This window comes from Chiloscyllium punctatum, chromosome 20, assembly GCF_047496795.1.
Source record: "Chiloscyllium punctatum isolate Juve2018m chromosome 20, sChiPun1.3, whole genome shotgun sequence".
Taxonomy (NCBI): Eukaryota; Metazoa; Chordata; class Chondrichthyes; order Orectolobiformes; family Hemiscylliidae; genus Chiloscyllium; species Chiloscyllium punctatum.
In genome coordinates, this window is record NC_092758.1 from 46,194,699 (window position 1) to 46,218,031 (window position 23,333).

At 41.7% G+C, this 23,333-nt stretch overlaps 1 protein-coding gene across 1 annotated transcript in view; it reads right to left on the minus strand.

The window, feature by feature from the left end:
• Window positions 1-861: 861 nt before the first annotated feature.
• LOC140492319 (nuclear factor NF-kappa-B p105 subunit-like) overlaps window positions 862-23,333 on the minus strand; it is a 152,513-nt gene continuing 130,041 nt past the window's right edge. Inside the window, exons 10-13 of the mRNA XM_072591265.1 lie at window positions 21,908-22,046; window positions 19,606-19,716; window positions 3,119-3,190; window positions 862-1,773 (exon numbers count right to left, since the gene is read on the minus strand). Of these exons, the coding sequence (XP_072447366.1) occupies window positions 1,637-1,773; window positions 3,119-3,190; window positions 19,606-19,716; window positions 21,908-22,046 (459 nt within the window). The 3' untranslated portion in view covers window positions 862-1,636. The remainder of the gene's footprint in view (window positions 1,774-3,118; window positions 3,191-19,605; window positions 19,717-21,907; window positions 22,047-23,333) is intronic.

Here is a 23,333-nt window from a genome sequence, read left to right on the forward strand (position 1 = left end):
TACTATTTAAATGGAAGGGATTGCAGAACTCTGAGACACAGAGGGATCTGGGTACATACTGGTATATATGAATCCAAAAGATTATTATGCTTATAGAGTCAGTTATCAGAAGGACAAAAGGAATGTTGGCATTTATTGCAAGGACAGTGGAATACAAGAATAAAGGGATTTTACTGAAAAAGCATGCGCTTGTGTTAGTAATCATTCAAAGAAAGATCAGTTGACTAATTTCTCAGATGAATAAATTGTCCCATGAGGAAAGGTTGAAAAGGTTCAGCCATGCCCACTGGAGTTCAGCAGAATGAGAGGTGATTTTATTGAAACACATTCAGCCACAAGAGGAATTTATTAGGTGAGTACTGGGAGCACTCCCCTTGTGTGGGTGGGCTAGAACACAGGGACACAGTTTAAGAACAAGAGGTGGCACTGTTTTGATGGAGATGAGCAGAATGTTTTTCTCCCAGAGCTTGTTCTCTACCGAATTCTCTTGCCCAGAAAGTAGTGAAGGCTTCGTCATTAAATATATTACAGAGTTAGATGGATTTTTTGATAGAAAAGGAAGTCAAAGGTTGTGGGGTAGGGGTGGAAGTGAGAGGGCTAACAGGAAAGTGGGATTGGGATCATGACCAGCTTTGCCTTGATGTAACTGAAGGACAGTGCAGACTCAAATCACCAAATGATTTAATCCAGCTCTTATATCCAAAATTTTTATGTCTTACATTTCTATAGATGACTCAGTGTTGATTTGTGCTCTGATTCCAGATTCAGAATGCGTTTACAATATAACTGCAGCATCACTGCAAAGTGAAGATACTGTGCATTGATGCTGCAATTATTGTGTGAATGTATCCTGAAACGTCTTCTATGTGAAAGGCTAATTAATCCAGGCCATCCACAATCACACAAACTGCATGAACAATGCTTGCAGAGATCAGGACAATTGTCACTTTCAGGAGTCAATACTTTAATTTATTGGCTGCTGACATATAACATAGGACTGTATACATTTTACAGTTGGCTTTCAGAATGGTATTCATGTAACTAAATTTAATTGTGCCTAAGTAAGCATATTATCATTAAATTTGTCTGAAATAGATTAAATTAAAATAGTTAAGCTCTGATTAGAATCAGGTTTTGATGTGCAAAGTATTAATTTAATATTTCTTACCTATTATTTAAAATAGTTTGCAAAACAATATTGAAGTTTGAAATCAAATTTGTAAGCAATGGTACAGACACTAAAGCATGCCCAGGAAAATAACCACATCATTCCAGGAGAAAATTAGTTGTAATCAATGCAACTCGTAATCAACATCATAAATTTGTAGTGGAAATTTCAAAATAACAGTCCATAGCTGTACCAAACATATGACCAGCTTTTTTTCCTAATGGAGAACTTACTTTTTTAAAAGAGTCTTTTTGCAATTTACAATAATGTCTCACAAAATGGTATTCCCATTTAATTACACGTAACTGTATGTAAAAATATAGATATATATTATTTTGCTATATAACCATGCAATGTCTGTTTTCAATGAGTTATGAAATATGTAGCGTTACTATATATTTCATTGATCCTATTTAAATGTGAGCATAAACATTATTACTACGAAAGTTCTCCAACCTGATGGAGAACTTACACATTGTTCCTGGCATCCTGTGTTGTTACCATGTGATTGTAAACAGCCAATGGCTTTTTTATTTCCCCATAACTTGGCAGCTCACATGCAGGAAAGTAGGTCATTATGTCATTATCCACAGGAAACTGTAAACCTGTGGATAAAACATTCAGATATAAGCTCATTTCATATCTGCACTGATAAATTAACAAACTATGACTGGTACTAATAATCAAATACATAACTTTGAAAGATATTCAGAATGTTTTCAAATGGCTCAGACAATGTTAAAATAAATCATTATATTATAATTGAATAACTAGTTGGATATAGCCACAAGTTCTAAATTGATTTATTCATAAATAGTATATTCTGCCTTGTCCTTCCTGAGCAGTGGTGTGAATTGACTGCTGTTGCTTTTTGAGGACATTCATGAATAGTCAGTAGTAATAAAGCAGCAACCGAATTCTGATTATCAAAAACAAAATTAGAAAATATTGAAAATGTAACATGGAATTAGAAAACAAAAGTATAAATAATGCATTATCAATATTTTGTCAAAGCGTCTACCTGAGGTTTTAATCAAGCTCCTTTCATTTGGCAAATGGTTGTGAGTTTTAATATATTTCTTAAAAATTTTATCATGCAATTATGCTGCTTAAAGGTGTGAGTTATAATTAGCTCTGTTAAAGCTTAAACCACTTCAACAATAAAGAGCAAGTAAATTATGTGAGGAAATAGCACAGCATTTCATGATAAACCACTTGAGATGTTGGAGCATAGTATAATTAGACCATTCACTCATGGGCAGCATAATGATGCACTCAAACATCATATACATTTTTCTAATTGAGCTCTGGGGAATGGGAATGGCACAAAACAAATTCTTGTGGACAACAGCTGCTTTGGTCTAGATAAACAAACTCAAATATTGTAGTTGGCATTTTGTGCTGCTTACTGGTCTGTACTGCACTGGCTCATACCTAGCAATCTATCACAGAAGTTGATTATCATAGTTTCACATACTTAGAAGAAAATATAAGGTACATTTGACCTTATATGGGCGGCATGGTGGCACAGTGGTTAGCACTGTTGCCTCACAGCACCAGAGACCTGGGTTCAATTCCTGCCTCAGGCAACCGTCTGTGTGGAATTTGCACATTCTCCCCATGTCTGCATGGGTTTCCTCCGGGTGCTCTGGTTTCCTCCCACATTCTAAAAATGTGCAGGTTAGGTGAATTTGCTATGCTAAATTGCCTGTAGTGTTAGGTGAAGGGGTAAATGTAGGGGAATAAGTCTGGGTTGATTGCTCTTCGGAGGGTCGGTGTGGACTGGTTGGACCGAAGGGCCTGCTTCCACGCTGTAAGTAATCCAATCTAAACCAAATTTTAGAAACATTTTAATATATAACATGATTACTATTTTCATTAATAGAAGATGAAGAATACTTCTAGTCATGTGCAATCCATGGTATTGGATAAATAAAACAATAGGATTACCTTCTGTATTCTCATCTTTTTCCGTATATGAAGGTGACATGAAAAATCCAGGTCTTTTTAAAACTGTCATTTCTGAAAGAAGATTCCACCATTACTCATGTTACCAACATTCTTGTTATGTTTGGAACAATATTTTTCTAAATCACAGTGGATAATCCTTTCCACATGATTCTGTTCCTCAAAATATTTTGGTAAAACCGTTTCTGTAAGTTTTCTTTTGTCTCATAACCCTGCTCTTCACAAGTACTAAGAAAACATTTTGGCACAGACGTTTGCCTTGACAAAGAGGCTCTCTGTCATGGGATAAATGGAGGAAAAGGCAGGAAAGCAGAGTCCATCTCTAAACATGGTATTTCTCATTTTCATGGGAACAGAATGGAGTCAGGTTGTCTTTTGTGCACTTGCTTACTATCATTAATACTTGTTCGTCTTTTATTCTGGGCACCCGCAACACCTGTTCCTGTTCTACCTGTTTCTTCTTGCCCTCTATTAATAGCATAATAAACATAATTTTATAGCCCCTTTCAGTTCTGAAATATCAGACATGAATCATTAACTCTGTGTCTCTCTGTCCACAGATGCTGCCAAACCTGTTGAGCTTCTCCTGCACTTTCTGTTTTTATGAAAGATTTTCTGCAGAAATCAAGGCTGACAAGGTTTAAAATATATCGGAATCCCGAATAAAAATGATGTAGTATTGTATATGAGATAATTCTTCTCAACATGTACTTAATCCGCATTCCCATTCACTGAGACAGTCAAATTGAGAAGATTTTAGCTCTGCATTTCTTCAAATTCATAAGAATAATAGTCGCTCTTACACCTTGAAAATTAATCCTATAACTATTTTTCAAAATTGACAAGTCTTTCTTTATAAAAGAATTGTAAAAACATTGTTCTTGAAATATACCTCTAAATTTTCTTAATAAAATGAAATATGGTTAACTTTCAAACTTGACTTTTTTTGCCCTTTATTACATGCTTGGCTGTTTTAGCTCTGCGTCATTTATTGAGGATTTAATTAAACTATATAAAAATGCACAATGATCATAATATTTCATTTTAAGATAATATAATTCAACAAAGTCATTAATGTAATTGCTTGGCACATCTGTTCAGGAGTTTTAAAAATGTTTTTAACAATTCTGCTATCATTGACAAATTTTAATCACAAGCCATTAATAATTATAAGAAATCTAGTGTATCCTGTGGGAAAATGTGAAGTTGTTTATTTTGGAAGGGAAAACAAAAGAACAGAATATTATTTGAGTAAAACTGCAGAAAGCTGCAAAAAAAAAGCTCTTGGAGATACTGATAGACTGTGTTAGCACACAGGTCGAGCAGATAATCAGGAATGTTAATGGTATGTTGGCACTTATTTTAAGGGAGTTGGAGTATAAGAGCAGGGAAGTCTTACTGCAACTGTACAAGGTGCTGGTGAGACCACATCTGGAAAACTGTGGGAAAGTTTGGTCCCCTAGTTTAAGGAAAGAGGGGAGGCAATGGTCTACTGGTATTATCACTGGACTATTAATACAGAGACCCAGGTAATGTTCTGGGGAGTCGGATTCATTGAAGTGGAGGGAAGCACCCAGGCACAGAATATATAGATAGAGGCACTGGATACCACAAAGATTATTGGCCCTGATGACATTTCAGCAATAGTAGTGAAGCTTTGTCCTCCAGAACTTTCCACATGGTAGCCAGGCTGTTCCAATACAGTTACAAACCTAGCATGTCCACCTATATATTCTGTGCCTGTGCACTTCCCTCCACTTAACCAGATGAAGGGGCAGCCCTCCAAAAACTTGTGATTTCAAATAAGCTTGTTGGACTATAACCTGCTGTTGTATGACTTCTGACTTTGTGAGGAAACCAATAAGAGGAAAAATATACTTGACTTCATCCCGAAAGATGTTAAAAGGACCTAAGGGGCAACGTTTTCACGCAAAGTGTGGTGGGTGTATGGAATGAGCTGCCAGAGGAAGTGATGGAATTGAAATATGTGGTGCTGGAAAAGCATAGCAGGTCAGGCAGCATCTAAGGAGCAGGAGAGTCGACATTTCGGACATAAGCCCTTTTTCAGGAATGTGAGGGTGGGGGACTGAGAGATAAATAGGAGGGTGAGGGTGGGGCTGGGGAGAAGGTAGCTGGGAAGGCAATAGGTTTGTGCAGGTGGAAGGGTGATTGTGGATAGGTCAGTGGGGAGGATGGAGTGGATAGTTGGAAACAAAGATGAACAGATAGGACATCCTCCCTCCACAAGGACTGCCACCTTCCCAGCTATCTTCCCCCCAGCCCCACCCCCATCCAACTATTCATCTCTCAGGCCCCTTGCCCTCCCCCCCATTCCTGATGAAGGGCATATGCCCGAAACATCGGCTGTCTTGCTGCTTGGATACTACATGACACGCTGTTCTTTTCCAATGCCACACTTTTCCACTCTGACTCTCCAGTATCTGTAGACCTCACTTTCTCTCAGAGGAAGTGGTGAACGCTGGTATAATTACAACATTTAAAAGTAATTTGGATGGGTATATGAATAGGAAAGGTTTAGGGGGATGCGGGCCAGGTGCTGGTGAATGGGACTAGATTAATTTAGGATATCTGGTTGGCACAGATGAGTTGGACTGAAGGACTGTTTCCATGCTGGACTGTTTCCATGCTGGACATCTCTACGGCTCTATGACTGACCAATCTGCCAGCTGAAAATGCATCTGTCCATGACAGAATTGAGTGTCATGGAGATGAAGTCCCATGGCATATCCCCCAAACAACCACTTCCAGCAAACCAGGATATCAATCCTGGTTCAACAGAAAATGCAGGAGGGCATGCCAGGAAAAGCACCAGGCATACCAAAAAATGAGATGTCAACCTGGTGAAGCTATGAAACATAACTAGATACATGCCAAACAGCATAAGTAGCAAATGGTAAACAGAGCTAAATGACCCCATAACCAACAGATCACATCTAAGCTCTGCAGTCAGCTACATCTAGTCACAAATGATGGTGAACTAAACAACTCACTGGAGGAGAAGGTTTCACAAATATCCCCAGCCTCAATGTCAGAAGAGCACAACATTTCAGTGCAAAAGATAAGGCTCAAACATTCACAAGGTAAAAACAATGACTACGGATGCTGGAAACCAGATTCTGGATTAGAGTGGTGTTGGAAAAGCACAGCAGTTCAGGCAGCATCCGAGGAGCAGGACAATCGACGTTTCGGGCAAAAGCCCTTCATCAGGAATACAGGCAGAGTGCCTGAAGGGTGGAGAGATAAATGAGAGGAGGGTGGGGGTGGGGAGAAAGTAGCATAGAGTACAATAGGTGAGTGGGGGAGGGGATGAAGGTGACAGGCCAGGGAGGAGGGCAGAGCAGATAGGTGGAAAAGAAGATAGCAGGTAGGACAAGTCATGGGGACAGTGCTGAGCTGGAAGTTTAGAACTGAGGTGAGGTGGGGGAAGGGGAAATGAGGAAACTGTTGAAGTCCACATTGATGCCCTGGGGTTGAAGTGTTCCGAGGCGGAAGATGAGTTATTCTTCCTCCAGGTATCGGGTGGTGAGGGAGCAGCGGTTAAGGAGGCCCAGGACCTCCATGTCCTCGGAAGAGTGGAAGGGGGAGTTGAAATGTTGGGCCACAGGGCGGTGTGATTGATTGGTGTGGGTGTCCCAGAGATGTTCCCAAAAGCGCTCCGCGAGGAGGCGTCTAGTCTCCCCAATGTAGAGGAGACCACATCGGGAGCAACAGATACAATAAATGATATTGGTGGATGTGCAGGTAAAACTTTGACGAATGTGGAAGGTTCCTTTAGGGCCTTGGATGGATGTGAGGGAGGAGGTGTGGGCGCAGGTTTTGTAATTCTTGCGGTGGCAGGGGAAGGTGCCAGGACGGGAGGGTGGGTTGTAGGGAGGGCGTGGACCTGACCAGGTAGTCACGGAGGGAACGGTCTTTGCGGAAGTCGGAAAGGGGTGGGGAGGGAAATGTATCCCTGGTGGTGGGGTCCGTTTGGAGATGGTGGAAATGTCAACGGATGATTTGGTTTATGCAAAGGTTGGTAGGATGGAAGGTGAGCACCAGGGGCGTTCTGTCCTTGTTACGGTTGGAGAGGTGGGGTCTGAGGGCAGAGGTGCTGGATGTGGATGAGGTGCGTTGGAGGGCATCTTTAACCACGTGGGAAGGGAAATTGCGGTCTCTAAAGAAGGAGGCCATCTGGTGTGTTCTGTGGTGGAACTGGTCCTCTTGGGAGCAGATACAGCAGAGACGGAGGAATTGGGAATACGGGATGGCATTTTTGCAGGAGGTAGGGAGTGGAAGTTAGTGAGTTTGCAAAAAATGTCGGTGTCAAGTCAGTCGTCATTAATGGAGATGGAGAGGTTCAGGAAGGGGAGGGAGGTGTCAGAGATGGTCCGGGTAAATTTAAGGTCAGGGTTGAATGTGTTGGTAAAGTTGATGAATTGCTCAACCTCCTCACAGGAGCACGAGGTGACGCCAATGCAGTCATCAATGTAGCGGAGGAAGAGGTGGGGAGTGGTGCCGGTGTAATTACGGGAAATGGACTGTTCTACGTAACCAGCAAAGAGACAGGCATAGCTGGGGCCCATACAGATGCCCATAGCTACCCCTTTGGTTTGGAGGAAGTGGGAGGATTCGAAGGAGAAATTGTTAAGGGTGAGGACCAGTTCAGCCAAACGAATGAGAGTGTTGGTGGAAGGGTACTGTTGGGGAACGTCGGGAGAGAAGAAACAGAGGGGTTGGAGGCCCTGGTCATGGCCGATGGAGGTGTTGAAGGACTGGATATCCATGGTGAAGATGAAGTGCAGGGGGCCGGGTAAACGGAAGTCTTGGAGGAGGTGGAGGGCGTGGGTGGTGTCTCGAACGTATGTGGGGAGTTCCTGGACTAGAGGAGATAGGACAGTATTGAGGTAGGTAGAAATGAGTTCAATGGGGCAGGAGCATGCTGAGACAATGGGTCGGCCAGGGTGGTCAGGCTTGTGAATCTTGGGAAGGAGGTAGAACCGGGCAGTACGGGGTTCCCGGACTATGAGGTTGGAAGCTGTGGGTGGGAGATCTCCTGAGGTGATGAGGTTCTGTATGGTCTGGGAGATGATGGTTTGGTGATGGGGGTGGTGGGATCATGGTCGAGGAGGCAGTAGGAAGAGGTGTCCTCGAGTTGGCGTTTGGCTTCAGCGGTGTAGAGGTCAGTGCACCAAACTACCACTGCACCCCCTTTATCTGCTGGTTTGATAGTAGGTCAGGATTGGAGCAGAGGGATTGGAGGGCTGCGTGTTGTGAGGGTGAGAGGTTGGAGTGGGGAGGGGTGTAGACAGGTTATCATCGAGAATCATCGAGATGTACAGCATGGAAACAGACCCTTCGGTCCAACTTGTTCATGCCGACCAGATGTCCCAACCCAATCTAGTCCCACCTGCCAGCACACGGCCCATATCCCTCCAAACCCTTCCTATTCATATACCCATCCAATTGCCTCTTAAATGTTGCAATTGTACCAGCCTCCACCCCACTTCCTCTGGCAGCTCACTCCATAAACGTACCACCTTCTGCGTGAAAAAGTTGTCCCTTAGGTCTCTTTTTCATATCTTTCCCCTCTCAAACTAAACCTATGCCCTCTAGTTCTGGACTCCCTGACCCCAGGGAAAAGACTTTGTCTATTTATCCTATCCTATCCATGCCCCACATAATTTTGTAAACCTCTATAAGGTCACCCCTCAGTCTCTGACACTCCAGGGAAAACAGCCCCAGCCTATTCAGCCTCTCCCTGTGGCTCAAATCCTCTAACCCTGGCGACCTCCTTGTAAATCTTTTCTGACCCCTTTCAAGTTTCACAACATCTTTCCGATAGGAAGGAGACCAGAATTGCACGCAATATTCCAAGAGTGACCTAACCAATGTCCTGTACAGCCGCAACATGACCTCCTAACCCCTGTACTCGGTAGTCTGACCAATAAAGGAAATCATACAAAACGCCTTCTTCACTATCCTATCTACCTGCGACTCCACTTTCAAGGAGCTATGAACCTGCACTCCAAGGTCTCTTTGTTCAGCAACACATCCTAGGACCTCACCATTAAATGTAGAAGTCCTGCTAAGATTTGCTTTCCCAAAATGCAGCACCTCGCATTTATCTGAATTTAACTCCATCTGCCACTTCTCAGCCCATTGGCCCATCTGGTCCAGATCCTGTTGGAAACTGAGGAAACCCTCTTTGCTGTCCACTACACCTGCAATTTTGGTGTCATCTGCAAACTTATTAACTGTACCTCTTATGCTCGCATCCGAATCATTTATGTAAATGACAAGGCGGTTGATGTCCCCGCAGCAGTTGGAAATGAAGAGGTCGAGGGTGGGTAATTGAACATTCACAAACAAACTTTAGACAGAAGCGCCGAATGCATATCAGCCTCCTTCAGTGGTTCCCAACATCACAGATACCAGTCATCAGCCAATTTGATTCATTCCATGTGATACTAAGACATGTTCGGAGGCACTGGGTACTACAAAGGTTATGGGTCTGGCAATATTTCAACAATAGTAATGAAGACTTGTGCTCCAAAACTTGCCACACTCTAACCAAGCTGTTTCATTATTGTTACAACTCTGGCATCTACCCAACAATGTGGAAAATTGCCCATGTCTGTCCTGTACACAAAAAAAAAAGGATAAATCCAACTTGGCCATTTTCTGCCCAATCAGTTCACTCTCGTTCATCAGTAAAGTGATGGAAGGTGTCAACAACAATGCCTACAGTTCGGACAGCTGATGAAAATTTTGTATGAATTTCGACAAATCTTTTTAAGTTTGGAATTTGCTTAGTTTAGCTCAACATCGAGTATAGCAGTATATATTTATATAAATATTTTAACATAATAAAACATCCTAAGTTGAAGTATTATCTGACAAAATATTGCACAAAGTCAAGTAAGGAGAGATCAGATCCCATGATTAAAAGTTTGATCCAAAGGGTAGACTGACACTCGAACGTTTATAACTCTTCAGTGACAAGTGAGCAAATAACCGTAAATGGTGAGACAAGATCCTTCACCGAGACAAGGACCGGGTGAACCCCACCAAAAAAACATATAAAAATAAGGGATTCTGTAGTCAGAAGTACAGACAGACATTTCTGTGGCCAGCAGAGAAAAATCAGAATGGTGTGTTGCTTCCCTGGTGCCAGGATCAAGGATGTCTCAGAGAGGGTGCAGAATGTTCTCACAGGGGAGAGGGGCCAGCAGGAGGTCATTGTCCACATTGGAACTAATGACATTGAAAGGGAAAAGGTTGAGACTCTGAAGGGAGATTACAGAGAGTTAGGCAGAAATTTAAAAAGGAGGTCCTCAAGGGTAGTGGTACCTGGATAACTCAAAGGTGCTACGAGCTAGTGAGGGCAGGAATAGGAGGATAGAGCAGATGAATGCATGGCTGAGGAGCTGGTGTATGGGAGAAGGTTTAACATTTTTGGATCATTGGAATCTCTTTTGGGGTAGACGTGACCTGTACAAGAAGGACGGATTGCACCTAAATTGGAAGGGGACTAATATACTGGCAGGGAAATTTGCTAGAACTGCTTGGGAGGATTTAAACTAGTAAGTTGGGGGGGGGGTGGGACCCTGAGATGGGTACAGCTGAGAACAGAAGTGAGTCAAACAGTCAGGGCAGGCAGGAACAAGGTAGGACTAAGAAATTGAACTGCATTTATTTCAATGCAAGGGGCCTAACAGGGAAGGCAGATGAACTCAGGGCATGGTTAGGAACATGGGACTGGAATATCATAGCAATTACGGAAACATGGCTCAGGGATGGGCAGGACTGGCAGCTTAATGTTCCGGATACAAATGCGATAGGAAGGATAGAAAGGGAGGCAAGAGAGGAGGAGGAGTGGCATTTTTGGTAAGGGATAGCATTACAGCTGAGCTGAGGGAGGATATTCCTGGAAATACATCCAGGGAAGTTATTTGGGTGGAACTGAGAAATAAGAAAAGGATGTTCACCTTCTTGGGATTGTATTGTAGATCCCCCAATAGTCAGAAGGAAATTGAGAAACAAACTTGTAAGGAGATCTCAGCTATCTGTAAGAATAATAGGGTAGTTATGGTAGGGGATTTTAACTTTACAACCATTGACTGGGACTGCCATAGTGATAAAGATTTAGATGGAGAGGAATTTCTTAAGTGTGTACAAGACAATTTTCTGATTCAGTACGTGGATGTACCTACTAGGTAAAGCGCAAAACTTGACCTACTCTTGGGAAATAAGGCAGGAGAGGTGACTGAGATGTCAGTGGGGGAGCACTTCGGGACCAGTGACCATAATTCTATTAATTTTTAAATAATGATGGAAAAGGATAGACCAGATCTAAAAGTTGAAGTTCTAAATTGGAGAAAGGCCAATTTTGACTGTATTAGGCAAGAACTTCCAAAATTGATTGGAGGCAGATGTTGGCAGGTAAAGGGACGGCTGGAAAATAGGAAGCCTTCAGAAATGTGATAACAAGAGTCCAGAGAAAGTATATTCCTGTCAGGGTGAAAGGGAAGGCTGGTAGGTATAGGGACTGCTGGATGACTAAAGAAATTGAGGGTTTGGTTAAGAAAAAGAAGGAAGCATATGTCAGGTATAGACAGGATAGATCAAGTGAATCCTTAGAAGAGTATAAAGAAAGTAGGAGTATACTTAAGAGGGAAATCAGGAGGGCAAAATGGGGACATAAGATAGCTTTGGCAAATACAATTAAGGAGAATCCAAAGGGTTTTTACAAATATATTAAGGACAAAAGGGTAACTAGGGAGAGAATAGGGCCCCTCAAAGATCAGCAAGGCGGCCTTTGTGTGGAGCCACAGAAAATGGGGGAGATACTAAATGAATATTTTGCATCAGTATTTACTGTGGAAAAGGATATGGAAGATATTGATTGTAGGGAAATAGATGGTGACATCTTGCAAAATGCCCCGATTACAGAGGACGAAGTGCTGGATATCTTGAAACAGTTAAAGGTGGATAAATCCCCAGGATCTGATCAGGTGACCCTGAGAACTCTGTGGGAAACTAAAGAAGTGATTGCTGGGCCTCTTGCTGAGATATTTGTATCATCGATAGTCACAGGTGAGGTGCCGGAAGACTGGTGGTTGGCAAACATGGTGCCACTGTTTAAGAAGGGCGGTAAAGACAAGCCAGGGAACAATAGACCAGTGAGCCTGACCTCGGTGGTGGGCAAGTTGTTGGAGGGAATCCTGAGGGACAGGATGTACATGTATTTGGAAAGGCAAGGACAGATTAGGGATAGTTAACATGGCTTTGTGCATGGGAAATCATGTCTCACAAACTTGATTGAGTTTTTTGAAGAAGTAACAAAGAGGATTGATGAGGGCAGCACAGTAGATGTGATCTAAATGGACTTCAGTAAGGCGTTCGATAAGGTTCCCATGGGAGACTGATTAGCAAGGTTAGATCACATGGAATACAAGGAGAACTAGCCATTTGGATACAGAACTGGCTCAAAGGTAGAAGACAGAGAGTGGTGGTCGAGGGTTGTTTTTCAGACAGGAGGCCTGTGACCAGTGGAGTGCACAAGGATTGGTGCTGGGTCCTCTACTTTTTGTCATTTACATAAATGATTTGGATGCGAGCATAAGAGGTACAGTTAGTAAGTTTGCAGATGACACCAAAATTAGAGGTGTAGTGGACAGTGAAGAGGGTTACCTCAGATTACAACAGGATCTGGACTAGATGGTCCAATGTGCTGAGAAGTGGCAGATGGAGTTTAATTCAGATAAATGTGAGGTGCTGCATTTTGGGAAAGCAAATCTTAGCAGGATTTATACACTTAGTGGTAAGGTCCTAGGGAGTGTTGCTGAACAAAGAGACCTTGGAGTACAGGTTCATATCTCCTTGAAAGTAGATAGGATAGTGAAGAAGGTGTTTGGTATGCCTTCCTTTATTGGTCAGAGTATTGAGTACAGGAATTGGGAGATCATGTTGCGGCAGTACAGGACATTGGTTAGGCAACTGTTGGAATATTGCGTGCAATTCTGGTCTCCTTCCTATCGGAAAGATGTTGTGAGACTTGAAAGGGTTCAGAAAAGATTTACAAGGATGTTGCCAGGGTTGGAGGATCCGAGCTACAGGGAGAGGCTGAACAGGTTGGGGCTGTTTTCCCTGAAGCGTCGGAGAATGAGGCGTGACCTTATTGAGGTTTAAAAAATTATGAGGAGTATAGATAGGATAAATAGACAAAGTCTTTTCCCTGGGGTCGGGAGTCCAGAACTAGAGGGCATAGATTTAGGGTGAGAGGGGAAAGATATAAAAGAGACCTCAGGGGCAACTTTTTCACGCAGAGGGTGGTACGTGTATGGAATGAGCTGCCAGAAGATGTGGTGGAGGCTGGTACAATTGCAACATTTAAGAGGCAGTTGGATGGGTATATGAATAGGAAGGGTTTGGAGGGATATGGGCCAGGTGCTGGCAGGTGGGACTAGATTGGGTTGGGATATCTGGTCGGCATGGACGGGTTGGACTGAAGGGTCTGTTTCCATGCTGTACATCTTTATGACTCTGTGACTCTATATTAAGGAGTGTGTTAGAAGCAAAAAGAAACGTTTAGAGGAGTAGGGAGGATATTCCAGTGCTTGGGGCCAAGCTAAGTGAAAGTACTTATATGTCATCCCAGTATTGCAGCAGATGAACACAGCTTGCTTCAGTATCTGAGGCATTGCAAATCATGTTGAATAATGTGTAATCGTCAGTGAATATCTGGCAATGATTAAAGAAAAGCAATTTAAGAAGCAGAGAAAGATGGTTGGACCTGAGACACTGCTCTGAGGTAATCCTGCAGTGGATTTTGGAACTGTCATGATTAACCCACAACAACGATATTTTTTGTGCCAGGTATGACCACAACCAGTGTCAAGCTTTCCTTTGGATTCCCATTGAATTCCGCTTTGCTTGGGCTCCCTCATTTTCAAGGACAATCACCCCTACCACCTCTTGAATTCAGCTCTTTTGTCCATGATTGGATCAATGCTCTAATCGGGTTACAACTGAGAGGTCCTGACACAATCTGAACTGAGCATCAAGGACTAAAAATGTGGTGCTGGAAAAGCACAGCTGGTCAAGCAGCATCCAAGGAGCAGGAGAGTCAACATTTCAACCATGAGCTCTTCATCAGGAATGAAGTGGTGGCCTAAGGGAGCTGAGAATAAGTATGGGGTGGAGCTTTGGTGAAGGTAGCTGGGAATGCAATAGATAGATGAAGGTGGGTGTGTGATGGTGATAGGTCAGACTGGAGGGTGGAGCTGATAGGTGGGAAGGAAGATGGACAGGTAGGACAGTTCAATAAGGTGATGCCAAGATGGAAGGTTGGATCTGAGATATGGTGGGGGGAGGGGAAATGAGAAAACTAGTGACATTGAAATTGATCCTGTGTGGTTTGAGGGTCCCAAGATGGAAGATAAGGCATTTTTACTCCAGGCGTTAGGTGACTAGAGTTTGGTAGTAGAGGAGGCCCAATACTTACATGTCCTTGGCAGAGTGGGAGGGGGAGTTAAAGTGTTCAGCCATCAGGTGGTGGTGCTGTTTGGCACGTGTGTCCCAGAGATGTTCTCTGAAATGTTCCACAAGTTGGCGGCTTATCTCGCCAATGTAGAGGAGACCACATCGAAAGCAATGGATACAGAAGATGATGTGTGTGCAAGTACAGGTAAATCTCTTTCAGATGTGGAAGGATCCTTTGGGGCCTTGGGGGGAGGTGAGGGGGAGCAGTGAGCGCAGGTTTTACCCTTTTTGCGATGGCAGGGGAAGGTGCCGGGAGTGGACAGTGGGTTGGTGGGGAGCGTGGACCTAACAAGAGAGTCACAGAGTCGTTTCCAGCACCACACCTTTTGACTCTGATATCCAGTATCTGCAGTCATTACTTTCTCCTGAGCATCAGGGAGCAGATTATTTCTGTGCAAAATGCTGCTCCCTTTCATGACTTTACCTATGATCAATAATAGACTTGTAGGATGATGACTGACTGGCCAGGATTTGTTTCTCAGAGTAATTTTCCAAATTGCTGGGTATTCATCAGAGTTGTCAGTGTTGTAGCTGTACTAGAACAGCTTGGCTTGGGATATGGCATATTCTCGAGCTTCAGTCCTATTGCTCGAATACTGTCAGATCGTTTACAATATCCAGTATCCATCTTTTTCCATATCTTGCAGTGAATTCATTTGGCTGAATACTGGTATCTGTGATACTAGGGATCTCTGAAGGAGGCCAAGATTTTTCATGCACTTGGCATTTCTGTTCGAAGACAGTTCCAAATGTTCAGCCTTACCTTTTGCTCTGATATACTGGGCTCCCCCATCATTGAAAGTGGGAATATTTTTGGGGTTCCATCCTCCAAGCACTTGATTAGTTGCCCAATTGGATTGATGTGACAGGTCTGCAGAGCTTAGGTCTAATCCATGGTTGTGGAATCACATAGCTCTATCTAGCACTGTTGCTTATGTTTGTTGGCACGGAAGTAGTCTTGTGTTGTAACTCCTCATTTTTGTATGCTTGGTGCTGCTCCTGGTATACCCACCTGCATTCTTCCTTGAACCAGCATTGACACCCTGGCTTCATCATATTGTTATACTGGAAAATATGAAGGACTCTGAAGGTACAGATTGTGGTTGAATGGGATACTACTGCTGTTGCACTGCCTAATGGATATCCACTTTTTAGTTGCTAGATTTGTTCAAAATCTTTCCATTGAGTATCGTGGTAGTCCCATTCAATATGATGGAGGGTATCTTCAATGTAAAGACAGGATTTTGGCTGATTGGCAGAAGGCAGGGAGTGGGTATAAAGCGATGGCAGTTGGTAACTAGTGGAGTTCCTCAGGGGTCTATTTGACACCAAAACCATTTGTGTTATACATTAATGATCTAGGCGAAGGAACTGCTGCTACATTTGTAGATTGCATAAAGACAGATGGATGGCCAAGTAGTGTTGTGGAGGTGCGGAGTTTGCAGAAGGACTTGGACAGGCTTGGAGAGTGGGCAGAGAAGTGTCACATAGAATACCCATGTGGGAAAATGTGAGGTTATGCATTTTGGAAGGAAGAACAAAGTTGTGGACCACTTTCTAAATGAGGAAAGACTTCAGAAATCTGAAGCACAAAGGAGTCCTAATCAAGATTCTCATCAGGTCAAAATTTAGGTTCAGTTGAAAGTAGGAATGAAAATGCAATGTTAGCATTCTTTTCAAGAGAGCTAGAATACAAGAGCAGTGATGTTGCATAAGGCTCCGAGGTTGTATAAGGCTCTGATCAGACTGCATTTGGAATACTGAGAGCAGTTTTGGACCCTGCAGAATCACAAAATCATCATAGAATCTCAACAGTGAATATAGAGGGCATTTGTCCCACCAAGTCTGTACTAACCCTTCAAAGAGTATCGCACCCCTCTAACTCCAGATTTACCATTGCTAAGCCACCTAGCCTGCGTAACTCTGGACACTACGGAGCAATTTAGCATAGTCAATCCACCCAACCTGCACATCTTTGGACTGTGGGAGAAAACTGGAGCAACCCGATAAAACCCATGCAAACATGGGAAGAATGTGCAAACTCCACACTGCTAGGTACCAAGGCTGGAAACAAACCTGGGTCACAAGTATCACAAACCTGAAGAGATGATCCTATAGAATAAGATGAGGAGGAATTTCTTCAGCCATATAGTAACAAATCTGTGGAACTCATTGCAGCAGAAGGTTGTGGAGGTCAAGTCATTGAGTACATTTAAGACAGAGATAAATAAGTTCTTGACAGTAGGGGGATCAAAGGTTATGAAGAGAGGAAAGAGAATGGGATTGGTAAACTTATCAGCCATGATCAGATGGTGGAGTAGACTCAATGGGCCAAATGGCCTAATTCTACTCCTATATCTTATGGTGTTATGGTTTTGACAAGGAGCTAATGCAAACGGTAAGCAAATGGTCAAAAAGTGACTGATGCAAGTTAACACATGGGCAGCAGAGTTTTGTATAATCTCAGGTTAAAATGGGTAAAATGTGGTGGACTGGCCAGGAGTGTACTGGAATGGTCAGTCAAATCTAGAGGTAACAGAGGCATCAATGGGGACTTTAACAGCAAATGAGCTAAGATTGGGCAAGGTCTGAAAATATCACAGAAGTAGAAATAAGCAGTCTTATTCTTAGCAACGGCATGAATGTGAGGTCAGAAGTTCATTTTGGGGTCAAATGTGACACAAGGTTGTGAACAAACTGGCTTAATCTTAGACTGTTACCATGGAGAGGAATAGAGTAGTAGCTAGGGAACAGAATTTGGAGTGGTGTGCACAAGTGATGGCTTTGACCTTCCCAAAATTTAATGGAGGAAATTTCTGCTCATCCAGGATTGCAGTTTGAATAAGCAATGCAATAGATTTTTCTAAATAAAATCCTGTTTAACCTTTTAATGACTCTATCATTTTGTACTGGATAAAATCATATATGTGCTTATTGTTTTTATATTTGTCATGAAGATGTATTGTAAAATATTAATTAATGTAATTGACTGGATAAGTGTGTATATATAAACGTATATTAATCTGAATTTATTGAAAAAAAGCACTTAAAAAATAGTGAATACTTCTACCTCAGCAAAAATGCCATATTTACACAGAACACAAGCTGCTAGTTGCTTGGGCTACAGCACTTTGAAGGAGGTCACATGGCACAGACAGACAGAGAGAACTTGTCACAGGGCACAGCCTTCTTTATCTGAAAACCATCTCATCAATGTATGTGAGCTGAAAACGCCTGGAAGGCGTCAGTACTGCAAATGGAGGATACTTAAAGGAGAGGTTTGAATCTACAATATTATCTCCAGGTAAATAGAATTGAACTAGCCTTGACTGATCCAAAAAGTAACGCCAGCATCAAAAGCTTACTTAGAAAGTTACTTTGCCTACAGACCAGTTTTTTTTGGACAATCTGTGAACAGTTCTTTTCTTTGACTTCAACCATTACTTGGCCAAAATAACTTTAAACGTAATACTCTTAGAGTTTTATATCTTTGTTCCAAACTTGGAGAGGTTGTCTTCATGTCTGTGTGTGCTATTTTCAAGAAAGGTAGTTGAATATATTTGCATTTTTAAAATCTTACTTAATAGGTTTTGTTTCTTTGGTTCACTTTTTTTTGTCAATTAATTAGTTTACCCCTCCTAACTGGTTTGGAACAAGAAGTATTCTTTCATGAGGAACCCCAGAGTCTACAGTGTGGGAGCCCACAGTGCCTCTCATATGAGATTAAAACTCTTTGTACAGATCAGAATGGAATACAAGAAAGTAGACCTCAGAGGAAGACCTTGAAGTTGGATGGAAGAAGCATTGTGGTGTGAGGGTCATATGAACTGTACCTGGTTGGTCAAAAGGGCCTCTTCAATGAATGATCAACCATAAATTCAGTGATGATTCAAGAGAGGGAGGGATTAATTGGAATGAGTGTGGGTAAAAGAGCACCTTCTGATCAAGTTTGGTCGACAATGGTGCAAAAACTACAAGGTAGAAGTTACGAAAGTGAGAGATGTGATCCCAGTCTGCATGCCCCTCAAAGGAAATACAAAGGAAAGCCTATCTAAACCTGACAATTACATTTGAATTTAAGTGTTATATTTGCAAATTTAAGTCTTTACATCATGTTACAATTTCTCTGAGAAATCTGAACCAAACAAAAATCTTACAGTTTAACAATAGTGAAAGATTCAAGAGAGATGATAATGTGTTGGAGCGAGGAGTTATCAGTGTTTGTATACAGCAGAATTGTCTGATGGCAGGAAGGAATGTTAGTTGGCTGGAGGCATGTTTTCTGCCACCAGGATACAGTCGATCCTAGAGAGTTGCCACACAATCTGATCAGCCACCAATTCTGTAGTCTCAGTAGTGCCACAGGAGCATTGGCAAATTGTTGCAACAATAACTGGTACCACCAATCAAAATGCTGCAAACGTAGGATGGAGGCCTGAGGAATGTGGTGTCATGCTTTGAAGGTGTCCACCTTTCCACCCAAGAGGGATCACCTGTTGGGTTTCCTTCCTGCCTCTGTACACTCCCACTTCAACATTGCAGCTGGGGCATTAAATAATAAAATATGACTATTTAAGAGTCTCTAATAGGAAAAGAATGAATGGACCTTCCTCGGCCAACTGGGAAACCTTTCAGAAATGCCCACCCTCAACTCATTGATAGGGTTCTGTAAAATTCTGCCTAAGTAAACTAATGCTGTACTCACGGATGATGTCACTAAAGGTGAGCATGTAGATGAGAAATGTGTGGGACCAGGATTGGAAGAGGTTGAGGGTGAAAGTGAGGGAGCAGGAAGAGGAGCAATTGAAAGTGTTTCTTTGGTTGTCGTAAGACTAGAACTGAGCTCCCGTGAATTGGACATTTGCTGGATTCAGCAAGCTCCAAAAATACTGAATTGTTACTGTTATTGTTTAATTACTCACCCCTTCCCAGATCATCACTATATATTCCTGCGTGACCTTCTGGTGTACCCTCAAAGTTATCTGAGCAATTATGTAAAGATTTGTGCCATTTTTTCTGAATGTGCTCTTTGTCTGGAAAAATAAAGAAATAAAGGGGAGGAAAGGAAATCAAAAAGTTATTCAATCTTATTAGTTGTGATATTTTTAACTTTTAGCACTGGGTAACATTTGACTGAAGAGAATTGACTACCACTTTTATAGTTTTTTGAAATTAACAAGATATAGTTTATTGCATTTATCAATTACTTACAAGTCACATTGACATGATAGACATTTTTACAGAAAGTTTGAGGAGGATCAGTTGTCAAGATTTCACTTCTGCAAGATCCTAAGATGGTAAGTATGTAAGTTAGCTCACTAAACTTGAAAGCATGTTTTCAGATGTTTCGTCCCCATACTAGTTAACATCATCAGTGAGAGTCTCTGGTGAAGCAATGGTGGTATGTCCCACCTTTCTATTCATACGTCTTGGTTTCTTAAGGTGGGTGATGTCATTTCTGTTTCTTTTTTTCAAGGGGAGGTAGATCGGATCTAAATCGATGTGTTTATTGGTGGAGTTCGGTGAGACTACTATGCCTCTAAGAATCTTTGTGCGTGTCTTTGTTTTGCCTGTCCTAGAATGTGTGTGTTGTCCCAGTCAAACTAGTAGACCTATGCCTTACCATCCACTTCACATTCAACAACAAAACCTACAAACAAATCAATGGAACACCTATGGGATCACCAATATCAGGGCTCATAGCGGAAGCAGTAATGCAGAGACCTGAACAAGCTGCTCTCCCATCTATCCAACCCAAACCTTGGGTCTACGACATAGATGACACTTTGCCATCCCAAAACGGAATAAATTAGAGGATACATATAACACCATCAACACTATCCTGACAGGCATAAAATTCACAAAAGAGGAGGAGAACTCCCATTCTTAGATGTGACAGTTGAACGTACAATTAGCAGAAAGCTTCAAACTAGCATCTATAGAAAAACAACAAACCCAGACCAAATACTTAACTCCAGAAACAATCATCCCAAAACCCACAAACAGAGCTGCGTAAAGACATTATTTCAATGACCTACATCACATTGCTGAACCCAAGAACTACAAAAGCAGAAGAAAAATATTTATACAATGTTTTCAAGAAAAACGGGTACCAATAAACACAATCCACCAATTTCTCAGAAACAAAGCCAAACAAGCAGACACAACGCAACCAAACTATAGCCACATTACCTTACATCAAAGACATATCAGAAATGACTTCCAGATTACTCAGACCCCTTGGCATCATGGTAGCCTATAAACCTACCAACACACTTAAAGAGCTAACTCCACTTGAAAAAAAGAAACAGAAATGACATCCCTCACCTTACAAAACCAAGACCTATGAATAGAGAGGCGGGACATACCACCAGCACTTCACTGGAGACTCTCACTGATGATGTTAGCTAGTATGGCAACAAAACATCTGAAAACATAACTTTAAGCTCAGTGAGCTAACCTACATCCATATCATTAACCTGAGCTACAAATATTCTCAAAAATCACTAAGACCCTAAGATGCTCTATCCACAAGCCCACATGACACCATCATAGGGTTTATGGCACTCTGTATTAACCCTTCCAGAATTGTACACAATATAATTTTGCATTACCTATTGGACCTACTGCCTAGCTTGTCAATGAAAACATCATTCTTTTATTTCGGTAGTTGTGACATATTTTGTTTAGAGATAACAAAAAGTAGACCACTGGCTAGTAGCAAGCTTAATTTTTGCCAGATAACTATTTTACCAGAAAGTGGCCAGTTAATGTAAACTCTCGAAAACACAGAATCAGGTTTTGATTCCAAATCTGTTTGTCATCTCAAATCCATTTATTTTATGCAATGGGATTAGATAGTAAAGGCTGAATAAATAGTTTGAATTTTATCATCCTCTTGCAGGGAAATACTGAAGTGTACACCACACTCTCGACAGCTTCTGATAACTGATTATTAATGAAACGCCATGAGAGAAATCCGTGAACTACTATAGCCAAAGGGGTGGTGGGTTAATAAAGTAGCTTATAAAAAGTAGACAATCAAAAATATTATATGGAAACTGCACAGAAATTAAACATCATATGCTTTATAAATTATTCGCATATAGGAATTCACAAGTAAATAATTTACATAAATATCTGACAAAAGAGTATATAGAATTTTATATTTTAAGAACTGCAATTAACTATGAGAAAGCAGAATTATAAATTAATAATACTTACGCTTTGTATGTGGGTAATATATAAATGGTTTTGGTTGACTGGTTTCACCATCAGAACGTCTACGTAACTGGACAAATACTGAGACAGGGTTTGTAATGTGAATGTCAAAATATTTTGGCGTCTTGAAGACAATGGCAAACTGGAAAACATAACAAATTTTACAATTTACTATATTTTCTGAGAACAAACAAAATGCAATCCCTCAATCTGTGAATAGAATCACTATTAAGATCAAATAGAGCAACTGAAATAAAAGGGCAATTTGCCTGCAAACCTGCTGCCCCATCATTATAAATGGTTCCAATACTTATTGTCAAGCCACTTATTTTGAAGTGAAATTATTTCTAAACTAATGTACCTAACAAAAAATTGAGCAAATGTTAGTTCAATATATCATTCAGAAATTTATAGACATCAGTGTATAACAAGATATTTTGGCCTTTTAATCATTTAGAAGAGACTTAATAAATTCTTGGCTTTGTTGTGCAACAACATAGAACATAGAACAATATAGCGCAGAACAGGCCCTTCGGCCCTCGATGTTGCGCCGACCTGTGAACTATTCTCAGCTCATACTCCTTCACTATCCCAAAATCATCCATGTGCTTATCTAAGGATTGTTTAAATCTCCTTCATGTGGCTGAGTTGACTACATTAGCAGGTAGTGCACTCCATGCCCTTACCACTCTTTGCGTAAAGAACCTGCCTCTGACATCTGTCTTAAATCTATAACCCCTCAATTTGTAGTTATGCCCCTCATTCATCCTAGGAAAAAGACTTTCACTGTCCACCCTATCTAATCCTCTGATCATTTTGTATGTCCCTGTCAAATCCTCTCTTAGCCTTCTTCTTGCCAATGAGAACATGTTCAAGTCTCTCAGCCTTTCCTCATAAGACCTTTCCTCCAGACCAGGCAACATCCTGGTAAATCTCCTCTGCACCTTTTCCAATGCTTCCACATCCTTCCCGAAATATTCCAAATGTGGCCGCACCAGCGTTTTGTATAGTTGCAGCATGATATTGCGGCTCCGGAACTCAATCCCTCTACGAATGAAACCTAACACACCGTATGCCTTCTTAACAGCACTATCCACCTGGGTGGCAACTTTTAGGGATGTATGTAAATGAACTCCAAGATCCCTCTGCGCATCCACACTACCAAGAATCTTTCCATTGACCCAGTACCCTGCCTTCCTGTTACTGTTCCCAAAGTGCATCACCTCACATTTAGCTGCATTGAGCTCCATTTGTCACCTCTCAGCCCAATTCCAAAGCAACACTTTTGCACATAACAAAGGTTGGAATGGCTGATTGATAAAAATTCAATAGCAACCCTCAAAAGGAAATTAAATAAATATATGAAGAAGAGAACAGCTATAACAGAGTCAGTCTAAGGGATTAATTGGTTGCTCTTTGAAAGGGACAG